The following is a 26,189-nucleotide window of genomic DNA, read 5'->3' as shown; positions in this document are numbered from 1 at the left end:
CGTGTGCCCCCCCCCCCCCGCCCGGGGCCAACTCCATGGCGTATGCTCTTTCAATGGAGGTAAAATTCTGTAGTTTTTCAGGAGAGCACTTCTTTCTCAAGTATACTTTTGCTTAGGGAAATGAATATAAAACAGACCGGATTTTAAATCAATATCATTTCTAAGTGGTTTTTAAACTGCTCTGTTCATTACAGAAAGCACTTCCACACCGACTGGTATTTACCAACATGTTTTCTTGGCTTGCAATAAGAATCTCATCTGGTATTACAGGGAAGGGCTGAAAAATGTAAAAGAACGAACAACATGAAGAAGAAGATATTGATAAAACACAAATGAAAAACTGGAAATAGTCTACGATAATTATTTGGCATTCACACCTCAGGAAGATTGGTTTCTCTGAGCCAACTGACAGATGCATGATACCCCCCCCCCCCCCGCCAAGGCAAACAGGGCTAGTGGTTTTCTATAACTACTGTAGGGTAGACACACAATGAGCTGTAGTTGCTGACTTTACTGTGTGTGTCCTTTAGTCTTCTTTGAGGTAGGGGAGTGAGAAGGGCGGAATATAGAACATTAATGTGATCGATCAACAAGTAATTCTTACTACCCTAAGACTCAGCTCCAACATCACCTCCTTCAGTGTTCCTGATTCACACACACACACTTCCTCTTCACTGCCCAACCTAGTGTACAAACTTTAACGAAAGTAGCAACTATTCTATACTCCAATTATTTACTTAGAGGACCATGTTTATAATTTTAATCTTTGTACCTATAGAGGCTCAGAGAGGGAGAAAACACTTCATAAATATATAATAATGCAGAAAAATGAACGGATAAATTAATGACATGTTTCCTTCATGACAGTGTGGCATGGTCCAAAATAGATCTGATTTAGGTCAGAAGAACTGGATTTGAGTTTTGCTACTAACCTAACTAGTTAATTTCTCTTAATTTGTAGATGGGGGAAATAATATCAAATTTAATGGTTTGAGTACTGGATGAGCTAAACTACATAAAAACAGTATGCAAATTATAAACCCTCTATTAATATTAACATTTTTATAAATATAATTACTTAGCTAATATTCAAAATAATAATGTTTTACATTATTACTTTTGTGTCCTTTCTTACTTACTTTAAATTATTACTTTTCCCTTGAGGAAAAGAGAGGGGTCTTCACCTATCAATTACCTTGTAAACTCACTGGATAATCAGGATTTAGGGCAAACCACCAGGGAACAGAGGGGGGTTCCATTAAGAAAGACAAGAGGAACAGCTACTATCCTCAGAAAAACAATGACTTGTGGATAATGGAGATACAATGCCCAATGTATTCTATATTAGCATGATGTAAACATTTTAGGCAATGAGAAATTAAATATCTAGACACAGTATAGTCTATAAAACCAGAGCCTCTGACTGTATTGTTAGTGCACATAAACTAATAGAAGGATAGATAATCCATCTGATTTATACTCTGGTATATCATATTTCACAACATTTGGGAATAACACACCAAGTATAACCCTTACAATAGAAATCACAAAGAAAATACACAAGTACTAGGAATATTATTGAGCCTGATACTAGCAGGATGAATAACGGTCCAAAAGGTCAGATTAGTAACATTTCTGGATGACATCAAAAGGTAATGAAGCCAACACATTTTTTAAGAACGGGGGCTTGAGTTTTAAAAGTCGGAGCAAGTCAATGTGTCAGAGAAAAGACTGCAGGAAATAGGGAAGCCAATCCCTTCCCATTCAAAACATGCATAAACTGATAATTAAGAATTGGCTGGAATCCATTTTAATATTAAAGTCTTGAAAGTAAGACTACCGTTTGGTAGAAATGGTAGCAATTAAAACTTCATCACTAAAAAATCACATTAAATTGAATTAAAAGGAGTTAAATCAGAGCAAACCATTTACTTTATTTCCCTGAAAGTTATCCTTTCTTTTTTTTTTTTTTTTTTTTTAAGATTTTATGTACTTATTTGAGAGACAGAGAGAGATAGCCTGCCAGGAGGGAGCCCAATGCGAGACTCGATCCCAGGACCCTGAGATCATGACCTGAGCCAAAGGTAGATGCTTAACCAACTGAGCCACCCAGGCACCCCCCTGAAAGTTTTCCTTAAATACGTCCTCTACAATATGCCCTGAAAGTGTGTGTGTGTGTGTATTCAACTATTGCTAACCTTCCAAAGATATTGTCTGACTTTGTATTTTCTTAAAAATACCACATTTTATCATTTTAAAGTACCACTGCTCTGTCAATAGGTTAAAAAATCACTAATGAAACTAATTTGCTGTGTTTGGGACATTGTTAAGGAGCAAAGGAATCATAAGCAAAACTACTCTCACAATGAGATTGTAAGAAGAAACTTTCTCCAAGGATGATGGTCTCCCCTGGTTGGGACACTACAGATCATCTTCTCTCTCTGGAGTAAGAAAACACAGGGAATGAGGCATCGTGGGCCTAGCCCACTCATCCAAAGGACGATGGAGATTATATTACAGCAAGAACTCCCTCTAAATACATAGGCCACGTGCTTCTCTCCCTAAGAAGGTTCTGCTTGGAATGAGTGGACTAACCAGTCTGGAGAACGGAAACCATGTTGAACACTGAAATTGATGGTTTAAAATGTACTTAAATTTTAATGATGATATCCTGATTTGTGAAGAGAGCATAGAGATACATTATTCATTTGTATCCTTTCATTGTAAAATGTTCCACAACTGATCCACAAAAATGTATTAGATGTTTATTTTCTTAAGAAAAACATCCATATCTGTTTTTTCACCCACAATTGACACAGAAGGGCAATTTCGCCTCCCTAAACACCCTAAGACAATTGTGCACTCATTGATCATCCTAGAACAGATCATTCAAGTCCTATTTCTGACAGCCGAGTTAAAGACACACCAACTCACAATGCAGGCATTATAGTGCAGTTTCCTTATGATATAGCAAGACAGGATTTCTTTTTTATTACATGCCCTTATGATTTCTTCTTGCTGATGTTAATAGTAAATGCTAAAATATTCTATGTAAGCATTTGTTGGGCTGGAAAAAGAAAGAAACTCTAATGCAAGTATTTATACCTTCCACAATGAAAACAAGATACTATTGCTTTGCATGACCTTTCCTAAGTATGGGATACAGCATTTTACACAATAGTTTCTTGGTTCATGCTTCAATTACTGACCTTTACTGTGCAGAAAATTAATGCAATTTTCATTGTAATCCATCCGTACAAATAAGGTCCACATAGAAGAATTCCACATTTGGAATCTAATACAAATAGGAAATGTCATCTGATTGCTGTTGGCTGAACTTAGCCATTATCTGTTTGTTCAGGGGTCCCCAGCAAACTACACTTGTAACAAGCAATTTCTTGCATGGGCCATCAGGAATAAGAAAGATTTCCTCTCTTCAAAGTTTAGTTTGTACAGTTAGTTTCCTAAAAGCCAAAAAAGTAGTTACCTGAAGGTTCTATGTTTTAACTGGAAGTCCGGACGCACATACACACACACAGGCACACAATTGTGCAATCTAATTTGGCTTCTCATACCGGTCACCACCATGGACTTCTGACAATGAAAACGAGCAAGAGGCTACAGTGATATCATTTTACAACAATCCTCCTTCCAGACAATAAAAGTATGACAGACCCCAGACCACATCCAGGTCTGAGCATCAGAAACTTGCAGAATATACGGAATGCGTCTATCTTCCGAGGAAGCCATGCCAGTAGGGCCCCTGATGTGCTTTCAACTTTCACAGTCTCCTGTGATGGTATTTGGTGGGAAGGGGTGCTGGCAATTAAGGAATGTCACTTTCAAGATGGATAGTTTGGATAGAAAGGAGTTTCCTCTCTTCTTCTGGTTTGGAAGGAAACGGCTGTGTGTTTATAATTTGTAAACAGCCCATCGCTCACTGGGTGTGTTACAGTTCCCAGAGGCATAGTCTGTCATGTCTAACATGCACCAGAAGCCAGGACGATTCTGTATGTAAGCCCTTCGGTATAGCACAAGATGGAGGGCGGTGGCCCAGTGGCTGTGTGTGCAGGTCTATGAAGAGCACATCTCAGTCGTGGAGTCTGCTCTACATGGAGAAGGAATGACGGACTGTAATATATATTGGGATGATGTGGGCTCCAGAAGTCTTAAAGTTGAAAATCCCTCTATACTTTACAAATCTCTCAGAGATGTGAGATTGAAAAGATATGAATAAGGACTACAAAGTTCACCAGTCTCCCTAACAGAAGGGTTGCATTAAGCAGAAAGAGGTATAAATAGAAGTCAAAATTTCATTTTAGATTTATTCCTCTGGATGAATGGATGATTTCATAGACCTATAAAATTGAGGAAGCAAACATGGCCATGCTGTGGCTGTTAAAGGCCCTATGAAAATACTACAACCAAAGTATCTCAAGGATGGAATTGCCCTGAGGGTAACGAGGAATGTCCTGATGCCCATGCTCTGTGTGTAGCAGGTTTGGCATGCCTGGCATGGGGAGGGCAATGCTTGGATAAACACAAGAGCTCCAAAGCTCTTCCATGGGGATGTTATGGCTCCAACTCAGTCATCCTTGCCCAGGAAGGCTTGAAGCCCAACTGGCTCTACTTCCAGACCCCCAGACCCCCAGACAACCCTTGAGGCACCTCTGTAGAAGGTTGGCTTGTGACAATCACTGGTCTAGACTCCATGGCCTGAATTTCTTGTTTGCCTGGTCACACCACCTTTTCATTAATTTCCTTCTTGTTGGATGCTCTCCTTTATCAGATGGGCCAAAAACACATGGTCATAACGATCTCTAAAGGGCAGATGACGCCCTCTTCTACGGAGGGCTCATTTTAACAGACATAGCCAAACAGAAGAAAATCTTCCTCACTTCCAAGCCTTGGTACAAAAATTTAGAATTCTGCCTGGTAAAAGTTTAAAATAACTTGATCAGTACTTATGCTTCTTTTGGTAAAACATCCCATCATCATGCAGGTTAGCTTGGCTATGACTATTTTTCATGCTCAAGGAGTTACATCACTCAGAAGCAACACACATCGATTCATCAAGAAGGAAGCTGCATCTGTGTGACCTTATTCTGCAAAGAGTCAATTCCATTTTTAAAAAAATATTATGCTTTATTTTATTATTTTGCTATTAATGATCATTTTAGCACAACAAATAGATTTACTTTGTAATCCACCCAATTTGCTTCAAACGGGCAAAACCATCTGGCTCACCCAATTAATTTTAGGGCTGTGTGTGTCATGGAGCCAGTATTTCTTTTTAATACATTGCTATTTTCTGGACATTTTATATTGGATACTTAACTCTTAAGAGCCCCCCTTTCGCCTGTTTCCCCTCCTGCAAGCCTCCTAGACACAACCAGCACAAACCCCATACACCCACAGGTTCTAGGAGGCTGGAAGTCCATTAAGCTGGTGGCATCTCATTTGGCATTTCCATTTTTTTTTTCATTTTATTCCAGAAGGTTTGTCTGAAAGTGTAATGACAACAAAAGCAGCAGATTTGAGAGATTCTCCCAGGAGAAGAAAAAGGACAGATGTACACAGACATATAGCTGAAAACATTGCCAGCAACAGCTGGGAAACTGACAGGCTCTGAAGTGGGTGACCACCCCACAGAGCGCAAAGGAACAGCAATTTTACTTGATTTACTTTTGACTTCCTAGACTACCTTTTATCTACCTTTTATACACCAAGGGGCAGGCTCTTGCGATCTTCCCTCACATCAAATGACAGGCCTCCTCTAGGTACGCTTTTTACAATATTTCAGTAATTCCTTATATTTTACCCCCTTTTATCCTCACTGATTAAGATGTTTAAAAAGTGATATCCTTTATAAATTACACAAACATTACTATGCCGGACACTCCATAGTACTAAAAACAAAACAAAACAAAACAAAACAAAAACGGTTTGACTCAACCAGAAAAGCGCTATCTGCTCACAATATTAACACCCCCTTTCATGAGCTTCCCTGAGCACACTCACCTTGTCATCTTCATCCTCCCCCTCCTCTAAGTCGGTGCTCTCCTGAAAGGGAAAGCCACCATTTGTTAATATACCATCCCCTGAAATTACTAAATGCAAATTAAACCCATATACACTTTTTACATTTTTTCTACATAATTGAAGCACTAGTGGTTTTTAAACACATTATAACTTCTTAAAAAATAATGCTTTTAAAGTTCAGGGACACTGTGGCAAGAGTATAAGAAATATGCATAATCTACATAAAACTTCACTATAAATAAAGCTATTAGGCGAGTGCCCTTTGAAGGCATCCAGCTTTAAAAATGCATTGCCAGGCTTTACTTTCTGTAAACAGTTTGTTCTTATTCTGACAAATGAGCCAACTGCTATGTTAAGGCTGAGAACACCATACTCAGTTTGTGCTAGGCTCATTGTTATAATGACTGCTCTTTTCCTTTGGGGCCATTACTGAAACATTAGACAGTAGGAAATGCATTAGTCTGAATATAATCAATCTCAAGAATAAGTTACAGGTTTCTGTACATTATTATTGTTTTCCCTGGGATTCGGGGAGGGGGTTGGAGGCAGGTAAGAGAAGCCAACTCAGGTTCTGATAGCCACCAACAGGCACCTGGCTTTAGTTTGGGGACCAAAGCACCACCAGGTGCTGTGAATAGGCTTATTCAGATTGGTTTAGAAATCGTGACTTTTTACCAGGTAACTTTTAATTGTATCACTGCAATAATTAAAAGCCAACACGGTCCGGTGGGGGGAGGTCCATAGCTCAGACAGAATGCTGAATATTAGAAAACCAGAGTCTGTTTACAGCCTGAATGCTTACCTCTCTGCTCAACCACCTTGCAAAGGTCAGGCATGCTGTTTAGATGCCATCTTTCCAGTAGTAAACAGAATTGTCAATATCATGTTCTTAAAGAAAGAGTAACTCTGAAGTATCCAGAGAGTACTCTGCTACACTCCATAAAACCACTGAGCAGTTACCAAGCAATTTCTCCAAGACTGGTACTCCATTACCTCCCAGAATTCCCATGAGCTGCAGCTAGCACTGTGTGGGACATTCCACGGATGCTGGAGAACTCACCTATTCACCGTTGGCAGCATACATGAAAGCAAATGGGTAAAAACACATAATAAAAACACGTTATGGGAGGAAGAACATTGTAATTAGGAGTTAGAAGCCCAGCTTGGGACACTGTTCAAGCACATCCTGCCGTGTGACCTTGGGAAAATCACCTTGCTACTCTGGGCCTTACTTTCCTCAAGCATAAAACAGAAATGGTAATTCTTGCCTCCTTCATGGTTGTGTTATCAAGATTAAAATAGGTAATGAATTTGAAAGTGTACTGTAAATTAAAAAGATTTTATACACACAAACATTTATAAGCACATTCACTTAAGTACTCTTTTTATTTTTTTTAATTTTATTATGTTATGTTAGTCACCATGCAATACATCATTAGTTTTTGATGTAGTGATCCATGATTTGTTGTTTGAGTATAACACCCAATGCTCCATGCAGTACGTGCCCTCTTTAATACCAATCACCAGGCTAACCCAACCTCCCATCCCCCTCCCCTCTAGAACCCTCAGTTTGTTTCTCAGAGCCCACAGTCTCTCATGGTTCATCTCTCCCTCCAATTCCCCCCCGCTTCATTTTACCCTTCCTTCTCCTAACATCCTCCATGCTATTAAGTATTCTTATGTACCCACATATACATGTATATATACCTGCCTACAAATGCATACATACCATGTATATAGCAGGAAAACTAAAATCTGATTGAAAATTGTAAAAATGTGAGTTGACAGCATTTTTTACTAAACATGTTTCTCTGTGAGAATTTCCCTCATCCCTATCTGTGTGTAACTTAGTCCTTAAACAATCCTGTACTTTAAAGTTATTTACTTATTAGTTGGTTCTAGCATTGTTAGGTCCCTCATTATTGATATATGTCCATGCCTACTCCATTAAACAATCAAATATCAAACAGAATAAAATTTTGAATTTGCTTGAGGTTTCTACTCCCTGCCAAAAGACTCATTTTCTCTACTTCCCTTCTACCCCCAAATGATACCAGAACATCCGTTTAATATCCATTATTTCAGAGATTTAAAAAAAAAATAATAGCATTGTATGGAAAAATGGGTGAAGATCATTAGCTTTGGAGTCTTGAGAAACCCACTGTGAAGGTCCTCTAGTATCAAGTCTCAGAATCTTAGATTTTTGTTCTAAAAATTTGTTTCTTGAATCTGGAGGTCCAAGATAATGCCATAAAGCAAGTCTACAAATACAAGTTCTTGTTCACCCAGACCAGGAAAAGATCCTCTGGGCTAAGTGGAATAGGAGAAGTTGAGTCAGACAGTAAGTATGATAAGTAGATGCTAGGGGATGTCTTGCTTTTGCTTCCTTCAAGACCACGGGAAGCTTGAGATTTTCAGGACTTGGGCACCCCAAAATTGAGCTGTCCATGCCCACCCACTCTCTGATTTCCCTGGGAGCTGGCAAGCCTCTGAAGGCTTTAGGCGAGAAGTGAACACTGCACAGGATGTCTGGGTGGAGAGGCCTAAGGCAGCCTCCCAGATGCTTTCCATGCCCTGAAGGAGCTCAAGGAGATGCCAAAGGCTTTTTTCAGTGGTTGAGAACGTTATACATAGGAACCTTACAGATAACCAGATGGGCACCGAAATATGCTGCCACCATGATAAAGATGACCAAGCACCATAGGGCCCTCCTCATGCTAAGAATGTAGGCCAAGGCTCAGAACATAACATAGATGGATGACTCCGAGTTATAACCCAATAAAAGATCCCCACTATCACATAAATGTATGTGCAATGTTGCTCTCCTCAAGTCTCAAATCAAGTGGACTTGGGTCATGATTTGGTGGTGGTTGGTTGTTGTTAACACATTTTTTTTCCTCTGGTCAAATGTCACAATTACTGGAATCTTAGCTCACCTGGCTGTCCTGGATGCTGCCAACCTTCCCTTTTGTGGGTGTGATGAAATTGTAGATGAAGAGTAGCAACAATGCCAGGGGGATCATGTACAGTTCAAAATTCCAGACAGTGACTAAAAATACCTGAGTGGAAGACAAGACAAAATCGTTGCTTGAAAAATCAGTATGGGAGTAATCTTAAAATCCTTCGTATTGACTTAAGGAAATTAAATCTAGGACACTCTACAGCAGCTTTTAGGAACAGTTGCAGACAGGTTCACACACACACACACACACACACACACACACACACACACACACACACGATTAACAGTTTTAGAATCGGCAGTAGAATGAGGAAGATACAGAAATGAGTAGACCAGTCACATAGCTGAAAATCCCATTACCCCATCAACTGTATTCATTTTTGTGCCCTGAGATTTACCAGAATTTAGGAAAGTAGTATGGAAAAAATCCAAGGTCTCAGAGTCAGGCCAGAGACCAAATTTTGCCAAAAGTAAGGTTTACTGGAACTGTAGAGAGTGATTACTTTTCAAATTGGCTGCCAATGTTTAAAAATCCAAATAGTTCAGATAAAAACGTCAGATAGCCAAAGTCTCTTTAAAAATCTTAAAATTTTCCAATTTTGAGGCTGGATGGTCACAGGGAAATGATGGAAGGCCTACATAAGACGAGGTACTTGCTTTACCTGCCCAATTGCTGTCAGCCTCTGGGTTTGTGACCCTGTCCTACAGAAGGACAAGCAAGAGCTTGGGTTTGAATCCAAGTATCTATGTGACAATGGTCATGGGAGACATAAATAAGACATGGCCCTACCTCCAAGGAATAAGCAAATTAGGACAAATAAGAAAACAACCCATGATAACTACATGAGGCAAGAGTGAAATCATGGGGAAATGATTTCAAAACCTGAGCCTCACTGTCTTTTCCAATTCACAGGTGGTCCAGAGGATGAAAAAAAGATGATCTGTGGTTATTGGCTGCTAGTGCTTGTAAGTGCTTGAAAAAGTCACTTGTTTACATCAACCTAGAAGAGGCAACTTATTGCATCTTAAATACTGAATCTCCCCCTTTCTCAAAGCAATATTGTTTTACTTATTACTAAAAACATTTTATACCATGCTGAAGTTTTACTTTTGTAGATATTATATGTATTTCCTGCTTTTTTGTTTGCTATTCTAAATTTAATCATTTCTCCCATTATATATTTCAAGCAGATAAATAAAATCTAATAATTTGTACATATTAATTTTTTTAAATTTGTACCTTTACTGAATTTTCTTACTACTTCATATAGCCTTTCATTTCACTTTTGGGGGGTTTCTAAGAATATAGTCATACAATTTACAAATAAAGAACTGCTCCTGTTTCCTCTCGTCTAGTATCTATAACCTAATTTCTAATATGTATACTTACTTTCATTACTACTAACTAAACAATTTTAAATAAAAATGTTGAGAGGGATATTGTCTAACTCCTGAATTTTACAAAAATGCTTCTATTGTTTTACAATTAAGCATGATGTTGACTTTTAGTTTGAGCTATATAAATCATTTTGTATTAAGAATATGCAAATAAACCTTTTTAAGAAAACTAGAAAGTTTACATATAAGCATTTTATTATTCTTAATATTTTAAAAAGATTTATGAATCCTCTTTATGAAAATATTTGAAAAATATTTTTATCAACAAGGATTTATTTATTTTTTTTAGGTTTTATTTATTTATTTTGACAGAGAGAGACACAGCGAGAGAGGGAACACAAGCAGGGGGGTGGGAGAGGGAGAAGCAGGCTTCCTGCTGCGCAGCGAGCCTGACATGGGTCTCGATCCCAGGACCCTGGGATCATGACCTGAGTCAAAGGCAGACGCTTAACGACTGAGCCACCCAGGCGCCCTAGGATTTATTTAATTCTTATTATTTCTTTAAAATCAAGAATGGAAGAGGGTGAATGATTAACTAATTGTTCTTTCACTATTTTCTGAAATAGGGAGGGTTTTTTCCTTCTCATTTTAGAACCTCAACATGGTATATCGTATTTATAATTCCCTAATATTGAAGTGAATTTGTATTTCTGGAAGAAACGTCCCCTTTAGTGGGCTGTAATGGTCTTATAATGTACTTTGTATTTTATTTGCTAACACGTGAAAATGTTTTGCATAGACACCCATGTGCTATTGTTTCCTTTTTATATTATTTTCAGGTTCTGGTATCAGGATTATTTTGGTACTATTATTTTGGTACACTCCATTCTTTCTTTCTCTATACTGAGGATAATATTTTCATGTCATATATTCCAAGAATGAAAAAAATAAACATAGACTAATTTAACAAATACCCATGCACCTGCATGCATTAAGACTTGCCAATGTGTGGTCAGTTTTCTTTCCAATTTATGTATTAGTCTTTTTAAAAAATAAAACACTTCAGATAATTGGTTCCCGCTGTCAACCTTTCAGCGACTACCCTCAACCTACTCCTCCCATTACCAGAGGCCACCATATCTGAAAACGGATGTGAACCCTTGCATCTGAGGACATCTAAGATTTATTTTAGAAACAACATAAACAGCATCAAAATGTTCCCATAATTCTGTAATTTTTTTATTCAATATATGTTCCATAGATCTGTTGATGGTGTAGGTATAAATCGAGTATATTCATTTTTAGGGGCACCTGGGCGGCTCAGTCAGTGAAGCATCTGCCTTTGGCTGAGATCATGATCCTGGGGTCCTGGGATCAAGGCCCACATTAAGCTCCCTGCTAAGCAGGGAGCCCGCTTCTCCCTCTCCCTCTTCCCCCACTCATGCTAATAAATAAATAAATCTTGTTAAAGAAGTATATTCATTTTAACTGATATATGGTACTGCATTCAAATGAATGTTCAGTAATTTATCCATTATACTCTCATCATTGAAAACTTAAGATGAAACCATGGTTTTACTTTTTAATGTAGTCAAACATACTCATCTTCAACCTTAGAGTTTGTTCTCTTAAAGTTCAATGTTCCACTTAAGGAATCACATTCTACTCTGAGATGATAAAAGTTATTTCATCATGTTTTCTCCTAAAAGATAACTATATATGTGTGTGTTCCTTATTTTTTGTCTCAGGTGTTCTTTTGGTTTACAGTTGGAAACAAGCATCCAATTTGTACTTTTCCCCTACAGATAGCCAACTTTTGCAACTAGATTGTGGTACCAATCCCTGTTTTTGTTCACTGTTTCCATTACCACTTCTGCTACATACCAAATTCCCACATGGGTGTGTTTGTTGTTTATGGGGCACTCTAATCCTGTCCATTGATACATATTTCTATCTTACCAAGACCACATCTTTAACTGTAGTATAATAACCAGACGACCTCTGAGTGAGCAAGTCTGTATTATTTCACCTTCAAAATTATCTTGGATAGTTCTTTGCTCTTTACCCTTCTGCATGTATTTTAGAAACAATTTGTAATGTTCCATAAAATTCTTGGTGAAATTTTCACTGGGATAGCCTTGAATGTATATATCAATTTAGAGAGAACTGACATCTTGATATTGGCTTTCCAAATCATAAAGATTATTTATTTCTCCATATATTCAGGGCCTTTCTATATCTCAAAATATTTTATTACTTTCATCATACTGATTTTACATTTTTTTATTATTTTTCTGTGTAACAAGAGTTTTGATACTATTATGAATGAGGGCATTTTAAATTTATATACTTTAATTGGTTACTTCTGGGCATGGATTTTTGTATGTTGTTTTCATTATTTCTGACCCCTCTTATTAACTGTAGGAGATTTCAAATCTATCCTTCTGGTGATCTGATGTGGAAAATCATATAAACTGCAAATCATGACAATGCTTTTTTTTTTGCCTTCCAATCTAGGTGTTACTTACATGTTCTTTTGGTGCTAAATCTCTACACCTTTTTTTTTATAAGTACAGAATTTTTAAAATGCTTTTTGAATCAATGCATGTTATTATGTTGTTGATTTCCTCCAGGCTATTAATCTGGTGTGCTTTATCGGCTTTATTTACTGTTTTCTAATTTATATTTTCCTATACTTTCTTTTTAAAGGTTTCTTTTACTTTTATGTCTTGTTTTGTTTTGATATGAACAGAGAAAAGCAGAGAAAATAGTACAGTCATTTCTCTACTAGATAAAGCTAGATATTTTCCTAATTGTTACCTATTTGTCTTTCCTCATTTTTAAAGTTCTTTTAGGACTGTGTTCTAAATGGTTACTATTCCTTAATGTCTATCTACCAGATAAGTGAAAATTTATTTTTTTATATTGCTAAATATAACTTCAAGTGAAAAGAGGCTGATGTGAAACTATTGGGAAAAATTAGGAAATAGAATGTTTTTAATTTATTTTCTTCATCATAAAGCTATTTATAAAATGTGCTTAACAGAATTACTTGTACATCAATTAATATTAGAAGTCTGTTGTGTTAGATAAACACATTCTCTGCCATAACATTTGCCCCTATCAAGCATAGTTAATACCAGAAAGTGTTTTATAACAAAAATTGAGCAGCATTTAAATATCCATTTAAAGGACTCATAACTTTCAGAGTGAGACACTAGTCCCTTTAGAAATATTTTAAAGGGGCGCCTGGCTGGCTCAGTGGGTAGAGCATGTGACTCTTTATCTCAGAGTTGTGAGTTCAAGCCCCATGCTGGTTGTGGAGCTTACATAAAAAAAAAAATTTAAACAAAATGTCTAATTCCTACCTCTGTAATGAAGAATTTCCTAATAAACACCTTCCAGCAAAATAATAATATTAATAATACTAATACCTTGAAAACAAGTTTTAAAAAAAGACCAGTGATAATTGGTAGACTCCGATAGTTGGTAAATAGACCTGAGATTCTGATCCAAGGTTATTAAACTTTGCAGGGGAGTTCAAAGCTTAAAGAAGAAATCAGATCCACATAGGGTCACTGCAATGTTTATGCATTTCTCTCTCAAGAGCAGCTGTAGTCACAATGGTAGTACCAGTTGGTTAAAACTCAAAAGAAAGATTTGCCATCTTTCTGAATGGACGAAACAGGCAAAGAAGCTGGGGACAATCTGGGCCACTAGATGGTATAGAAGTACACTGGAAGGAGAGAGCAAGCAAAGGAAAACCCCAAATTCTGTATGTGAACTCTGTTGCAGTCTCTGCCATAGATGTGGGGCGGACTCAAGGCAGTCTTAACTGGAACCAGAGCTGCTACCCAGAGGAGGTGTGGCAGAATTTACACTTTGAGTTTAATGAAATTAAATGTCTCCTTAAAAAATAAAATCAACCTTATTTGAATGAATGTAGGAGAATCTAGGGTCTCCACTGCATAACATTACTAATACCTAAGACACAATTAAAAATCAGTTGACATACAAAGAGTCTGGAAAATGTAATCCATTTTCAAGGAAGAGGCAATCAACAGATGACAACTTCAAGGTGAATTATGGTTTTTTTTTCTTCCAAGTTTTATTTAAATTCCAGTTAGTTAGCATAGACTATTAGTTTCAGATATACAATTTAGTGATCCAAGCTTCTATACAACAGCCGGTTCTCATCACAAGAAGTGCCCTCCTTAATCCCCATCACCTATTTAACCCATCCCCACACCTACCCCCTGCCCACCTCCCTTCTGGTAACCATCAGTTTGTTCTCTAGAATTAAGAATTTGTTTCATGGTTTTCCTCTTTTCCCCCTATGTTCATTTGTTTTATTTCTTAGATTCCACATGAGTGAAATCACATGGTATTTGTCTTTCTCTGACTTACTTATTTCACTTATAATACTCTCTAGCTCCATCCACATCATTGCAAATGTCAAGATTTCATTCTTTTTGATGACTAATATTCAAATATATATATATATATATATACACACACACATATCACTACACACACACACACACACACACACACACATACACACACATATACATACACACATTGTCTTTATCCATTCATCAGTCAATAGACATTTGGGCTCCTTCCATAATTTGGCTATTGTTGAAGGGTGAATTATATGATGGAATTATAAGACAAGAGCTTTAAACCACCTATTAAAATATGCTCAATGAGGTAAAGGAAAATAAACTAATATAATGAATGATAATTAGTGAATATGAGGAAAATATAAAAAATAATAAAAGTTAAAAGTGCCCATCTAAAAAAATATGGTATCTAAAATTTTCAAAAGATTCAGTGGATATGCTCAGTAGCAGAATTAAGAAGAAAAAGTCAGTGAACATAAAGTTATATCAAAAGAAATCTTATCTGGGGCACCTAGGTAGTTCAGTTGGTTAAGCATCTGACTCCTGATTTTGGCTCAGGTCATGATCTCAGGGTCATGGGACTGAGCCCAATGTCAGGCTCAGCACTCAGTGTGGAGTCTTCTTGTCCTTCTCCCTCTGCTCCCCCCCATTCTCTTTCTCTCTCTAATAAATAAATAAATAAAATCTTAAAAATGAAATCTTATCTGAAAGAGAAAAATGTTTGGAAAAAGTGAACGGACTATTTGTGGCCCATGATAATTTCAGAAGTTCTAACATAGGTCTTTGGAATCTCAGAGAAAGAAAGAAGTTAAAACTTATGTAAAGAACTAATGGCTGAACACTTTTTAGAGAAACCCAAGCAGAATACATTTAAGAAAACCAGGCTTAGCACGTGTGTTCCTGGGATTCGCGTTGCGGTAGCCATGGACGCTTTGGATCGAGTTGTAAAGCCCAAAACGAAAAGAACCAAGAGATTCCTTGAGAAGAGAGAACCGAAACTCAGTGAAAATATTAAAAATGCTATGCTGATTAAAGGGGGAAATGCAAATTCCATGGTGACACAAGTACTTAAAGATGTGTATGCACTGAAAAAACCGTATGGAGTTCTGTATAAAAAGAAAAACATTACAAGACCATTTGAGGATAAGACATCATTGGAATTCTTTTCAAAGAAGTCAGATTGTTCTTTATTTATGTTTGGCTCCCATAATAAGAAGCGGCCAAATAATCTAGTAATAGGTCGTATGTATGACTACCATGTGCTGGATATGATTGAGTTGGGTATCGAGAAGTTTGTCTCTCTAAAAGATATTAAGAATAGTAAATGTCCCGAGGCAACAAAACCCATGTTAATATTTGCTGGTGATGATTTTGATGTAACAGAAGACTACAGAAGGCTAAAAAGTCTTCTTATTGATTTCTTCAGAGGCCCCACAGTACCAAATATCCACCTGGCTGGTTTAGAGTATGTTCTGCACTTCACTGCATTGAATGGGAAGATTTACTTTCGAAGCTATAAGTTGCTGTTGAAGAAATCTGGTTGTAGAACACCAAGGATTGAATTGGAAGAGATAGGGCCCTCATTGGATCTGGTTCTGAGGAGGACACATCTGACATCAGATGATCTTTATAAATTATCTATGAAAATGCCAAAAGCGCTCAAGCCAAAGAAGAAGAAAAATGTCTCCCATGATACTTTTGGTACAACTTATGGAAGGATTCATATGCAGAAGCAAGACCTAAGCAAACTACAAACCAGGAAAATGAAGGGGTTGAAGAAGCGACCTGCAGAAAGGATAACAGAAGACCAAGAGAAAAAATCAAAGAGAATTAAAAAAAACCGATGGAACTTAAAAAAAAAAAAAAAGAAAAGAAAACCAGGCTTAGGCATCTATATTGTAATCACACACACTATATTTTAATCACACAAACATCACACTACAATGTTTGTGACCAGAACTATTTGAATGGACATGGATTTCACATTAGAAACTATGGAGGCAAAGAGACACTGCAATGATCTTAAAGTGTTAAAATGAACTACAATAACAGAAACAAAAATTGTCAACCCAGAATTCTGTACCCAGTGAAAATATCCTTCATGAGTGAAGATGAAGTAAAGATTTAGATAAGAGAAAATTAAAAGAATTTTTTGCCAGTATAACTCCGTATCAATAAATGCTAAAGGAGTTCTTCAAAATGAAGGGTGTCTTTTCTCAACTTGAACTGAAACCTGAACTCAAACTTCAGGAAGAAACAGAGGAGTGCATCAGATGGTGGATACACAGGACAATGTTAAAGACTATTTTTTATTTTTTTTTAAGATTTTTATTTATTTGAGAGGGAGAGAATGAGAGAGAGAGCGCACTATTTTTTAATTTTATTTTCTCTAGAATCCATACGATTGTTTAAAGCTATGCTTACAGCATCATCCTGGTGGGCTATATAATGTACTTAAATGTAATATATATGAAAACTAAAATATAAAGGAGGTAGGGATGAGTGGATAAATGGACTTAGATGAACTGCAATGTTTCTATGTTTTAGGTGAAGTGATTCAATAATACTTCTAAATTGACTATCAAAAGTTAAGGGAGATTATATATACACACATGCACCTTAATCCCTAGAACCATCACTGAAAGAATACTGCAGTGAGTTAAAATGGAACATTAAAAGGCACAAAAAGAGAAACAGGAATAAGGAACACAATAGACAAATGGAAAATAATAAAATGGTTATCTAAATCCAACAATATCAATAGTTACATTAAATGTTAATACAGGAATAATACTATAAGCATAAAAAAGCAGAGATGAGAATAAAAACTGCAAAATATCCTTCGAAAATTAGGGAAAAGGTAAGGATGTCTGCTCTCACTACTTCTATTCAGCATTAGACTAAATGTTCAAAACCACTTCAATAAAGTAAAAGAAATGAAATAAAAAGCACAAATATCAAAAAGGAAAACATCAAAACTATTTTATAGATGACATGATTTTTTAACATAGAAAATTCTAAAGAATCTACAAAACAAATCCTAGAAATAATTAAATCCAGCAAAGTCAGAGTATAAAGTTATTTTTTTAAGTAAATTCCATTTTTATATGCTAGTAGCAAAAATAACCCCTGGATTATGACATTTTAAAATTTCCATTTATGGTATCATCAAAATCCATAAATATATACAAATAAAATTCACAAAATATGAGCAAGATCTCTTCACTGTAAATTATAAAAGATTGCATTATAAAATAAGTGGATAGATATGCCACTAATTCATGGGTTGGAAGACTCAATATTGTTAACATGGCAGTTGTCTATAAACTAATCTGTAGATGCAAACAATCCTAATTTTGTAGAAATTGAAAAGATGATTCTAAATATTATCTGGAAGTACAAGTGACAGGATCATTAAAGCAATTATAACAAATAAAGCTTACACTGCCTAGTTTCACAATTTACATATCTATAGTAATGAAGACAGTGTGGTGCTGGCAAAATGATAGGCATAGAGATGAATGGAACAGAAAATAGGTCCAGAAATACATCCACACACGTGCAGTTAATTAAGAAAGTTGCCAAGGTAACTCTATGGGAGAAATACAAGTCTTTTCAACAAATGGCACTGGAACAATTGGATATATGTATGGGGAAAAAAGAAAATCACTAATCCTTACCACCTACCATATACAAGAAATAACCCTAAATGGATTATAATATTTAAATATAAATATTCAAACTTTAAAACTTCTAAGAAAACATATGAGGAAAAACCTTTGCCATCTTGGGTGACATTTCTTAAGATACAAAAAGTACAAAGAATAATGTAAATAAGAAAAAAATGGAGTTAACTGGCAGCAATCTTCATTCGCTCTTTGAAAGAGACAGCTAAGAATTGGAAAAAGTCACAAAATGGGGAACAATATTATCTATACATATACTGAAAGACAACTTGTATCCAGATTATTTAAAGAATTCTTATAATTTAACAAGAAGATAATCCAATAAAAATGATCAAAAGATTTGGCCAGGCCCTTCACACATACAGAAATGTATGTGAATACCTAAAAGCACACAGAAAGATATGCAATGATTATCCATCAAGTAAATGCAAATAAAGACTCCTGGGAAATACCAGTGCATGCGTAACAGAAAGGCTACAATTGAAAACACTGACAAGAGAGAAAGTATTGACAGAATGTAGAACAACTAGATCTCTCAAACACTCCAGGTAGAAATACAAAATGATACAATTGATTTGGAAAACCACCTGGAAGTTTCTCAAAAACTTGAGCATACCTACTATAATCCATGGCCTTTCTACTCCAAAATGTAGAAATTTAGCATGTAACATTTAATGTATATCCCACAAAGACTTGTTCACAAATGTTCAGAGCATAGCAGTTATACCAAATAACAGCAAAACTGGCAAGAGCCCAAATTTCCACCAACACATGAATGTAATATATCCATTCAATGCAACACTGCCCCAAATTAAAACACCTACAAAATGTCAGAACCAGTACATGAAGCTCTATTTCTCTGATACCAAGAAAGCTTCTTACTCTATCATGTGGGTGTCCTTCCTACCTTCCACGATGCAGATGCAAAGGTGACCCAGTTTGTATCTTCTCCCAAAACGTAACATTAAGAAATCTTAAATCTTCAGCTACAAATATTTCTTCACTCTTTGCTTCAAAATTTGTCAAAATTTTTATAAGAATAGATAAAAATATATATACATGCCAAATCTCAGATGAGGAAAAAGTGATTCATAAAGAGACTTCATGTTTTTCTAGGTAAAATGTTAAAGATAGAGATATGTGTGAGAGAGGCCGTGGTTCCAAAGGAGCTGTGATTGATGAACTTAGCCAGCACTGTCATAAACACTTCACAAACTCTCTAGGTATTATTTAATTAGGTATGACATGAGAAGGATGTTATCTTACATCACAAAAAGTTTTAAAGAATAGGACTATGTTTTCCTCAGGTTTCATTATGAAGTGATTTGTAAATAATTATGTAATCAACCAACCCAATGGCCATTAAATTATCTTCTATACGTCCAAGAGGATGCCTCACTTACAAGTATTTAACTTGGGATACCAAGTACAATGGCACTGCTCTTTTCCCCAATAGCCTCATTTAAAATTATATTAAGATTCTGTCCTGTCCCTTGTGAGTAGATTTAGGACTAAGAAATAGCCAGATTACATGAAGCCAAGTCTCTGAATGACTCCTAAAAACACTACATTTGTTGAGACAAACAAAACAAACATACAAAGTATGATTACAGAGATTAGTGTTTGCCATTTGTCAACTACACATTGTCCATGAAAGTAATGTTAAAAGAAATTAAAGATTAAAAAAGATCCTTTCAATATATATGTTTTGATAGGGTTGCTCATACAAAATGACGGATTTTTTTATGTTTGTTCTCATAAATAACTAGACCCACTGCTGAGCTTCGGGTCAGGTTAATATGATTATTGTTTACAGTATCACTTTGACCCAATATTGTTCAGATTAACTAGGTAATCTTAAATTACTATTCTACTGTGTAGGATGACTTAAGATGGCATAAATATATTAAGCACATGATAAAAAAAAGTTCACTTTTGGTAGAAAATTACTTAAAAACTTTTATATCAAGTTTCAGTAATGAACACTTTATTTTCTTTTTTAAATTGTATTTTATTATGTTAACCACCTTACATTACCTCATTAGTTTTGGATGTAGTGTTCCATGATTCATTGTTTGCATATAACACCCAGTGCTCCATTCACTACGCGCCCTCTTTAATACCCATCACCAGGCTAACCCATCCCCCCAACCCCTCCCCTCTAGAACCCCTCAGTTTCTCAGAGTCCATAGTCTCTCATGGTTCGTCTCCCCCTCCAATTCCCCTCCTTCATTTTTCCCTTCCTACTATCTTCTTCTTCTTTTTTTTTTAAACATAAAACGTATTATTTGTTTCAGAGGTACAGGTCTGAGAAGATATTTGCAAATGACATATCAGATAAAGGGCTAGTATCCAAAATCTATAAAGAACTTATCAAACTCAACACCAAAAGAACAAATAATCCAATCAAGAAATGGGCAGAAGATATGAACAGACATTTTTCCATTGAACACTTTACTTTCTAAGTTACCCATTCCTACACCTCAAACATTGAGAATAAAGAGGTCAAGATTCATTTCATAAATACAGTTAAGGCTTAAAGTCAGAGTAAAAATGAACAGATATCTTGGAAGGAAAACAGATGAAAATTAACCCAATATTCACCTTCCTTGCTACCAGCCCAAACTCCAAACTTACTAGGCCACTGAGTTAAAATCATACTGACAGGCAACATCCCAAGAAGCACGAAGGAAGGGCTACTTGATTCATCTTGGTTAAGGCACTACTGCTTCAAGGTTCAAGAACTTTTATTGAATATTCAAAGGGGTTAGAAGGTGTTTCATCTGCAAAATACTGAAGAGGGGACCTTCAGTAAAAACCACTGGAGTGGTCTTTGCCTTATGACCAACAAGAAAAAAAAATAGACACACACTTCTTTCCCAATATTGTGAAAATCAGTTCATTTGTTACAATTAAAGTTAAAATATTTAAAAACAGTGTCTCTTGAAATAATCATATAGTCTTTATGAATAACCATCCTGTCAGCCCAGGGCATAATCTGAGGAGAGATTCTCATACACATGATTATTTTAGAATAAAGGTATTAGGTAAAGATGAAACAAAGTTATGCTACTTCTATTCCAAAGAACTCCAAGGTTAAACAAAGAGACAGTAATATAAGAATCTGTTTTTAATTTGACCAAGTACACATTCATTGTTCTAACAAATCAGTAAGTAGCTCCTTCTCAAAAAAAGTGTAACTGCCTTTATTGATGTGAAAGGAGAAAAAAAGAGTGTTGTACAAACACCTCCAGGTTTTATCATGTCCATTCATCTTAATAAAAGTCTCTATTGCTTCCTGGTCTACATGATGACACTTAGACATGATAGCTTTATATTTAAGACCTTCCTTGAACTGGCCTATACTTGACTATAATTCATAAACCAATATTCACCACAAATTCTAGATTCACAATCAAGATACACTATTTGCAGACCCCATACATGAAATGGTGTTCAGGATTTTGCTTTTGAACATGCCCTTCACTCACTTAGAAAGCTATTCCTTGAGCATTTCTTCACCTTGGATGTGTTTCCTTTTCAACCCATCCCAGAGCACTACATACTAACTCCATCTTACTGTCACTGCTTTACTTCATGTATAAATTCATTGTTCATTTTCCCTTCATTAAACATTTGTTGAACACTATGAACCATGTTGATTTATTGTTTTTAATTTTTTTTTTCAATTTCAAGTAGTCATTTATTATGACCAGATTACAAGAATAATCATGGTAGATACCTTGGTTCATCCTTTTAGTAAGCCCATTTCACCTTCTACAAAATGGGTGCTCTTTTTTTCATTCCCCCTCATGGAGAAGATCATTTGAAGAGCCGTAAGAAGTTATTTGTTTCTTTGAAACATTTTTCAACAGTATAGATCTCATGAATCAGAACCTCCGTGCAAATGATGCCATAATTACCAAGAGATTGAGCAACCAATGTGTTATCTACCAGGGCAATTCACTTTTTGTTAATTTGGCACAACCACACTTGTAGATCAATTCATTCACTGACTTCAGGTTTGCGTACCCCCATGCCATATATGGTTCCACAATCCTTGAACCTTTGGGTTCACACTATTGATACCTCTGATCCTGATGACAAATGCCAATTTGGGTTCTGCAGGTATGTAGAAGTTGCCAGCTTTTCTTGATATCCTAGCTATTTGATCTCAGTTCTGTACATCTGCCTCTATTCCTTGTGGTAATGCTTAGCTTTTTCATAGATAAACTTCCTCTTTACCTTTCAAAGCATCTTTTGGGCAAACTTCTTACTCAGATGCTTGATTTTCAACTCTGTGAAATGGTTCTGTTTTTCCTTATGGGTTGCTGGCACAGCAGGAAACTTCCTTTTCTTCTCTTCTGTATCCTCCATGGTTCCAGCCAGAAAAGAGCTGAACCATGTTGATTTAGACACAAGAGTGAACAAAACCAGCAAACCAACCACCACACCTAACAACATCAACAATAAAAAAACAGCCTTAATGGAACCTACATTTGGGGATTAGGGATGAGATAGGTAAAATAAATAAATAAACTATTTATTATATATCAGATGATAAAAACTGGCATGTAAAAATAAACCAAACAATCTAGGATGAAAAGAAGGGACTTTGAGGCAACAGGGAAAGGGGTGCAATTATAAGTGGGGGCGGCCAGAGAAGACCTTGTGGAGAGAGCAACATGTGAGCCAAGTCCTTGGAGGAAGTGTGGAAATCCAGTTCAGTCGTGTTTCTGGTCAAAAGGAATAGTTGATCCAAAGGTCTGAAAGTGGGAGTATGCCTAGTATGTGCAAGGAATAGCAAGAACCCCTGTGGCTGAAGCAGAGTGAGTAAGACAGTTAGAAAAAGGAACAGAAGTCAGTCTTTAGGGGCCTGGACCACAGCTGTAAGGTCTCTGAAGTTTATTCTAAGGGAGTGGCTGAGCTGTTGGCAGGCTGTGAGCAGAAGAATGGCACTTATGTCAACCATAGTCATGATCTGAGTAAGGATAGGGAAGAGGAATTAGAGCTTGAGGACAGACATTATAACATAATCTAGAAGAGAGGAAAGGAGAATGGATTATAGTAATGTATTACATCTGTGAAGAGGCACTAAATGTTTTTTTTTCAATAGCTGTGCTTACCTAAGGCTTTGCCAATTGAATATAACAAAGGTAGAGAAGGAAAGGAAATTATTTTAAAGATGGGCCATGGAATTTGAGCTGGATTATTGGTGAGGAACAATATAAAGTGGTAAGAATGTAATTTAAACACAATCGGTGTACTGATTAACAGATTAGAAGCAGCTGAAGAGAAAATCAGTGAGCTGAGAAATGATTCCAAAGAAATTATTCAGAATGTAGACAAGAGAGACAAAGATACAGATATATAAGAGAAGTTAAGAGATACTGGTGATAGGAAAAACGTTCAGGGTGGGGAGAAAGAGTTAATGATAGAATGGGAAGGAAGCAATATATGAAGATAAAATGCCTGAGAATTTTCCAAAATTGTTGAAAGATGCCCATATAGGAAACAAAAAAGGAAGAAAGGAAGGAAGGAAGGAAGGAAGGAAGGAAGGAAGGAAGGAAGGAAGGAAGGAAGGAGAAAGAGAGAAAGAAACAGAAGAAAAGAAAAGAAAAGAAAAGAAAATCCTTACCAGGGTAAATGAAGAATTTAGGCCTAAAAATGCCATAATAGAACTGAAAAACACCTGGGAACAAAAAAGAAACACTTAAAAGCAGCTAAAGAGAAAAAAATAGCTCAATTACAAAGAAAAAGCAATTTGAGTGGATCTCAGTACAACAAGCAAAGCAAAAACAGTGTAACACATACAAATTTTAGTCTTTCAATTTAGAATAGTGTATCTAGTAAATTACCCTAATAATAAATCAAAGACATTTTTGGAAATATATGAGCTAGCAGTGTTTATGACCAAAAGACCCTCATGAAAGCATACATAAGAAAGTTTATTTTAAAGAGAAGGAAAATTGTTCCTGGTCCAAAGGCTGCATGCAAGGATGTATGTGCTCAAAAGCAATGATAAATGTACACCTATCTAAATAAACATTTACTTACCAAAAAAGGCTAATTTTTATGTAATGAGACGATCTAGAACTAAAATAGGTGTCAGTAAAACCCACAGATTTGGAGCAGTATGGTTGGATTTAAAGAATTCTAAGATACCCTCATGTTAAGCCTGTATATTAAGGAGAAACACAAATGTCTGCTTTTCAGCATGAAGTTGAAGCTTTACCTCAATCTTCCCGTAAAAAAACAAAGCTCACACAAAACAAACAAAAACCCAAAAAACAACTGTGAAGACTGGATACTACACCCAAATGAACAAAATCTGCTTGAAGACATCTGAGAGCAATAAAGGCACCGTGGGTGCATGGAGACAAGATCAAGAATGGAAGAAAAATGCAATGGGGTGAAGCTTGGTTTGCTACTACTTTATCTCCTTCAGGAATTTTTGCTTCGTTTTGTTTTGTTATGGCCAATTAACTATATGGGACAACACAGTGACTGGGCATGAAGTAGCAATTTAGGGCTTGCTTCTATTTTAATAATCTAGGGAGCTAAAAACTGGAGTATATAGAAACTATGGCAGCGAAGACTTGAGAAACAAAATGAACAGGAGAGATTCAAGCCCAACATTCTCCATGCATTTCTCCTGAGAAATTTATGATTTTCTAAGACATGCATGCTTAGGGTGAAAGGTTGAGACCGAGCAGAAAGTGAGAACTAAAAGCTTTTGGCGATCTCACTGATTGTGAAGGAGTAGTTGGAAAGAAGGGGCTCTCGTAGTAAACAGGACAGGCTTTTATTAAGACACCTGAAGGCTATGCACTAAGCATAGGGGTAACTAGGAATACACCCATCCTCAAAATTCTTGAAATCCTACCTTGGATCATTTCAACCTTAATTGTATCATACAGACCTGTTAGACTCTTACTGCCTCCTCTATATCGTCTCTAGTGGGATACAACACAGTTCCATAGCCCCTATAACATTTTAATACATCTTATCCAGTATTTAATAAAAATAATTAGTCATGGTTAGGATAAAAAAGAATGACCAAAAATCAAGAGGAAAAACAGACAACCAGAACAAGCAGGTGATTTAGATGTTAGAGTCACCGGATATGAATTTTAAAACAGTTATGATTAATATGTACAGAAAAACAGGTAACAGCATGCAGAATATCAGCAGAGAACTGGAATCTCTCAAACAGAATCTAATGGAAGGCTAGAAATTTAAAAAAAGGGTAAGTAAAAGGAAGAACTCATGAAATGAATTTAATAACAGAACCAAAAAGAGAAGATTCATGATTTGGTGTATTGGTAGAAAACGGAGAAATATGCTAAGAAAATACAGTACAAAAGCCCCATGGCACACTGAGAAAAGTTTAATTTATATGTAAAAATTTGGAATCCAGGAGGGGAGAGGAAAGAAAGAATAGAGCAAAAGCTATAAATGATATTGAATGAGAATTCCCAAAAGTTATAAAAGATGTGAAGTTACAGAATTAAAGAAACTCAAATATGATGACAAGAAAGAAAACCACATGTGGGCACCTCAGAGCAAAACAACATAACTGATGACCAAAATAAGTTTGAAAGGTAGACACTGGGGAGAAAAAAAAGAAAAAAAAAAAAAAAAGCATGTCCTTCCAATGAACAATCAAACTGACAACTGACTCTTCCAAAAAAAATAGTAAGAGCCAGAAGACAATTGGAAGGAATGTATGTACGTACGATAGGACTTATGTGC

At 36.1% G+C, this 26,189-nt stretch overlaps 1 protein-coding gene and 1 pseudogene across 8 annotated transcripts in view; one reads left to right on the top strand and one right to left on the bottom strand.

Annotated features, from left to right (window-relative positions):
• The window catches only part of MCTP2 (multiple C2 and transmembrane domain containing 2), a 229,713-nt gene that overhangs the window by 27,455 nt on the left and 176,069 nt on the right, over window positions 1-26,189 (bottom strand). For 7 of the 8 annotated variants that reach the window (XM_025893062.2, XM_073882472.1, XM_025893065.2 and 4 more), the window contains 2 exons: window positions 8,979-9,101; window positions 6,022-6,063 (listed from right to left, as the gene is read on the bottom strand). In XM_025893062.2, the coding sequence (XP_025748847.1) occupies window positions 6,022-6,063; window positions 8,979-9,101 (165 nt within the window). The remainder of the gene's footprint in view (window positions 1-6,021; window positions 6,064-8,978; window positions 9,102-26,189) is intronic. The other variant, XM_073882473.1, reaches the window with a different exon arrangement.
• LOC112839927 (ribosome production factor 2 homolog pseudogene) lies at window positions 15,643-16,670 on the top strand (annotated as a pseudogene).

This window comes from Callorhinus ursinus, unplaced genomic scaffold, assembly GCF_003265705.2.
Source record: "Callorhinus ursinus isolate GAN/ISIS: 27379988/994484 unplaced genomic scaffold, GSC_fseal_2.0 scaffold47, whole genome shotgun sequence".
Classification (NCBI taxonomy): Eukaryota; Metazoa; Chordata; class Mammalia; order Carnivora; family Otariidae; genus Callorhinus; species Callorhinus ursinus.
This window is presented reverse-complemented; position numbering and strand designations above follow the sequence as displayed.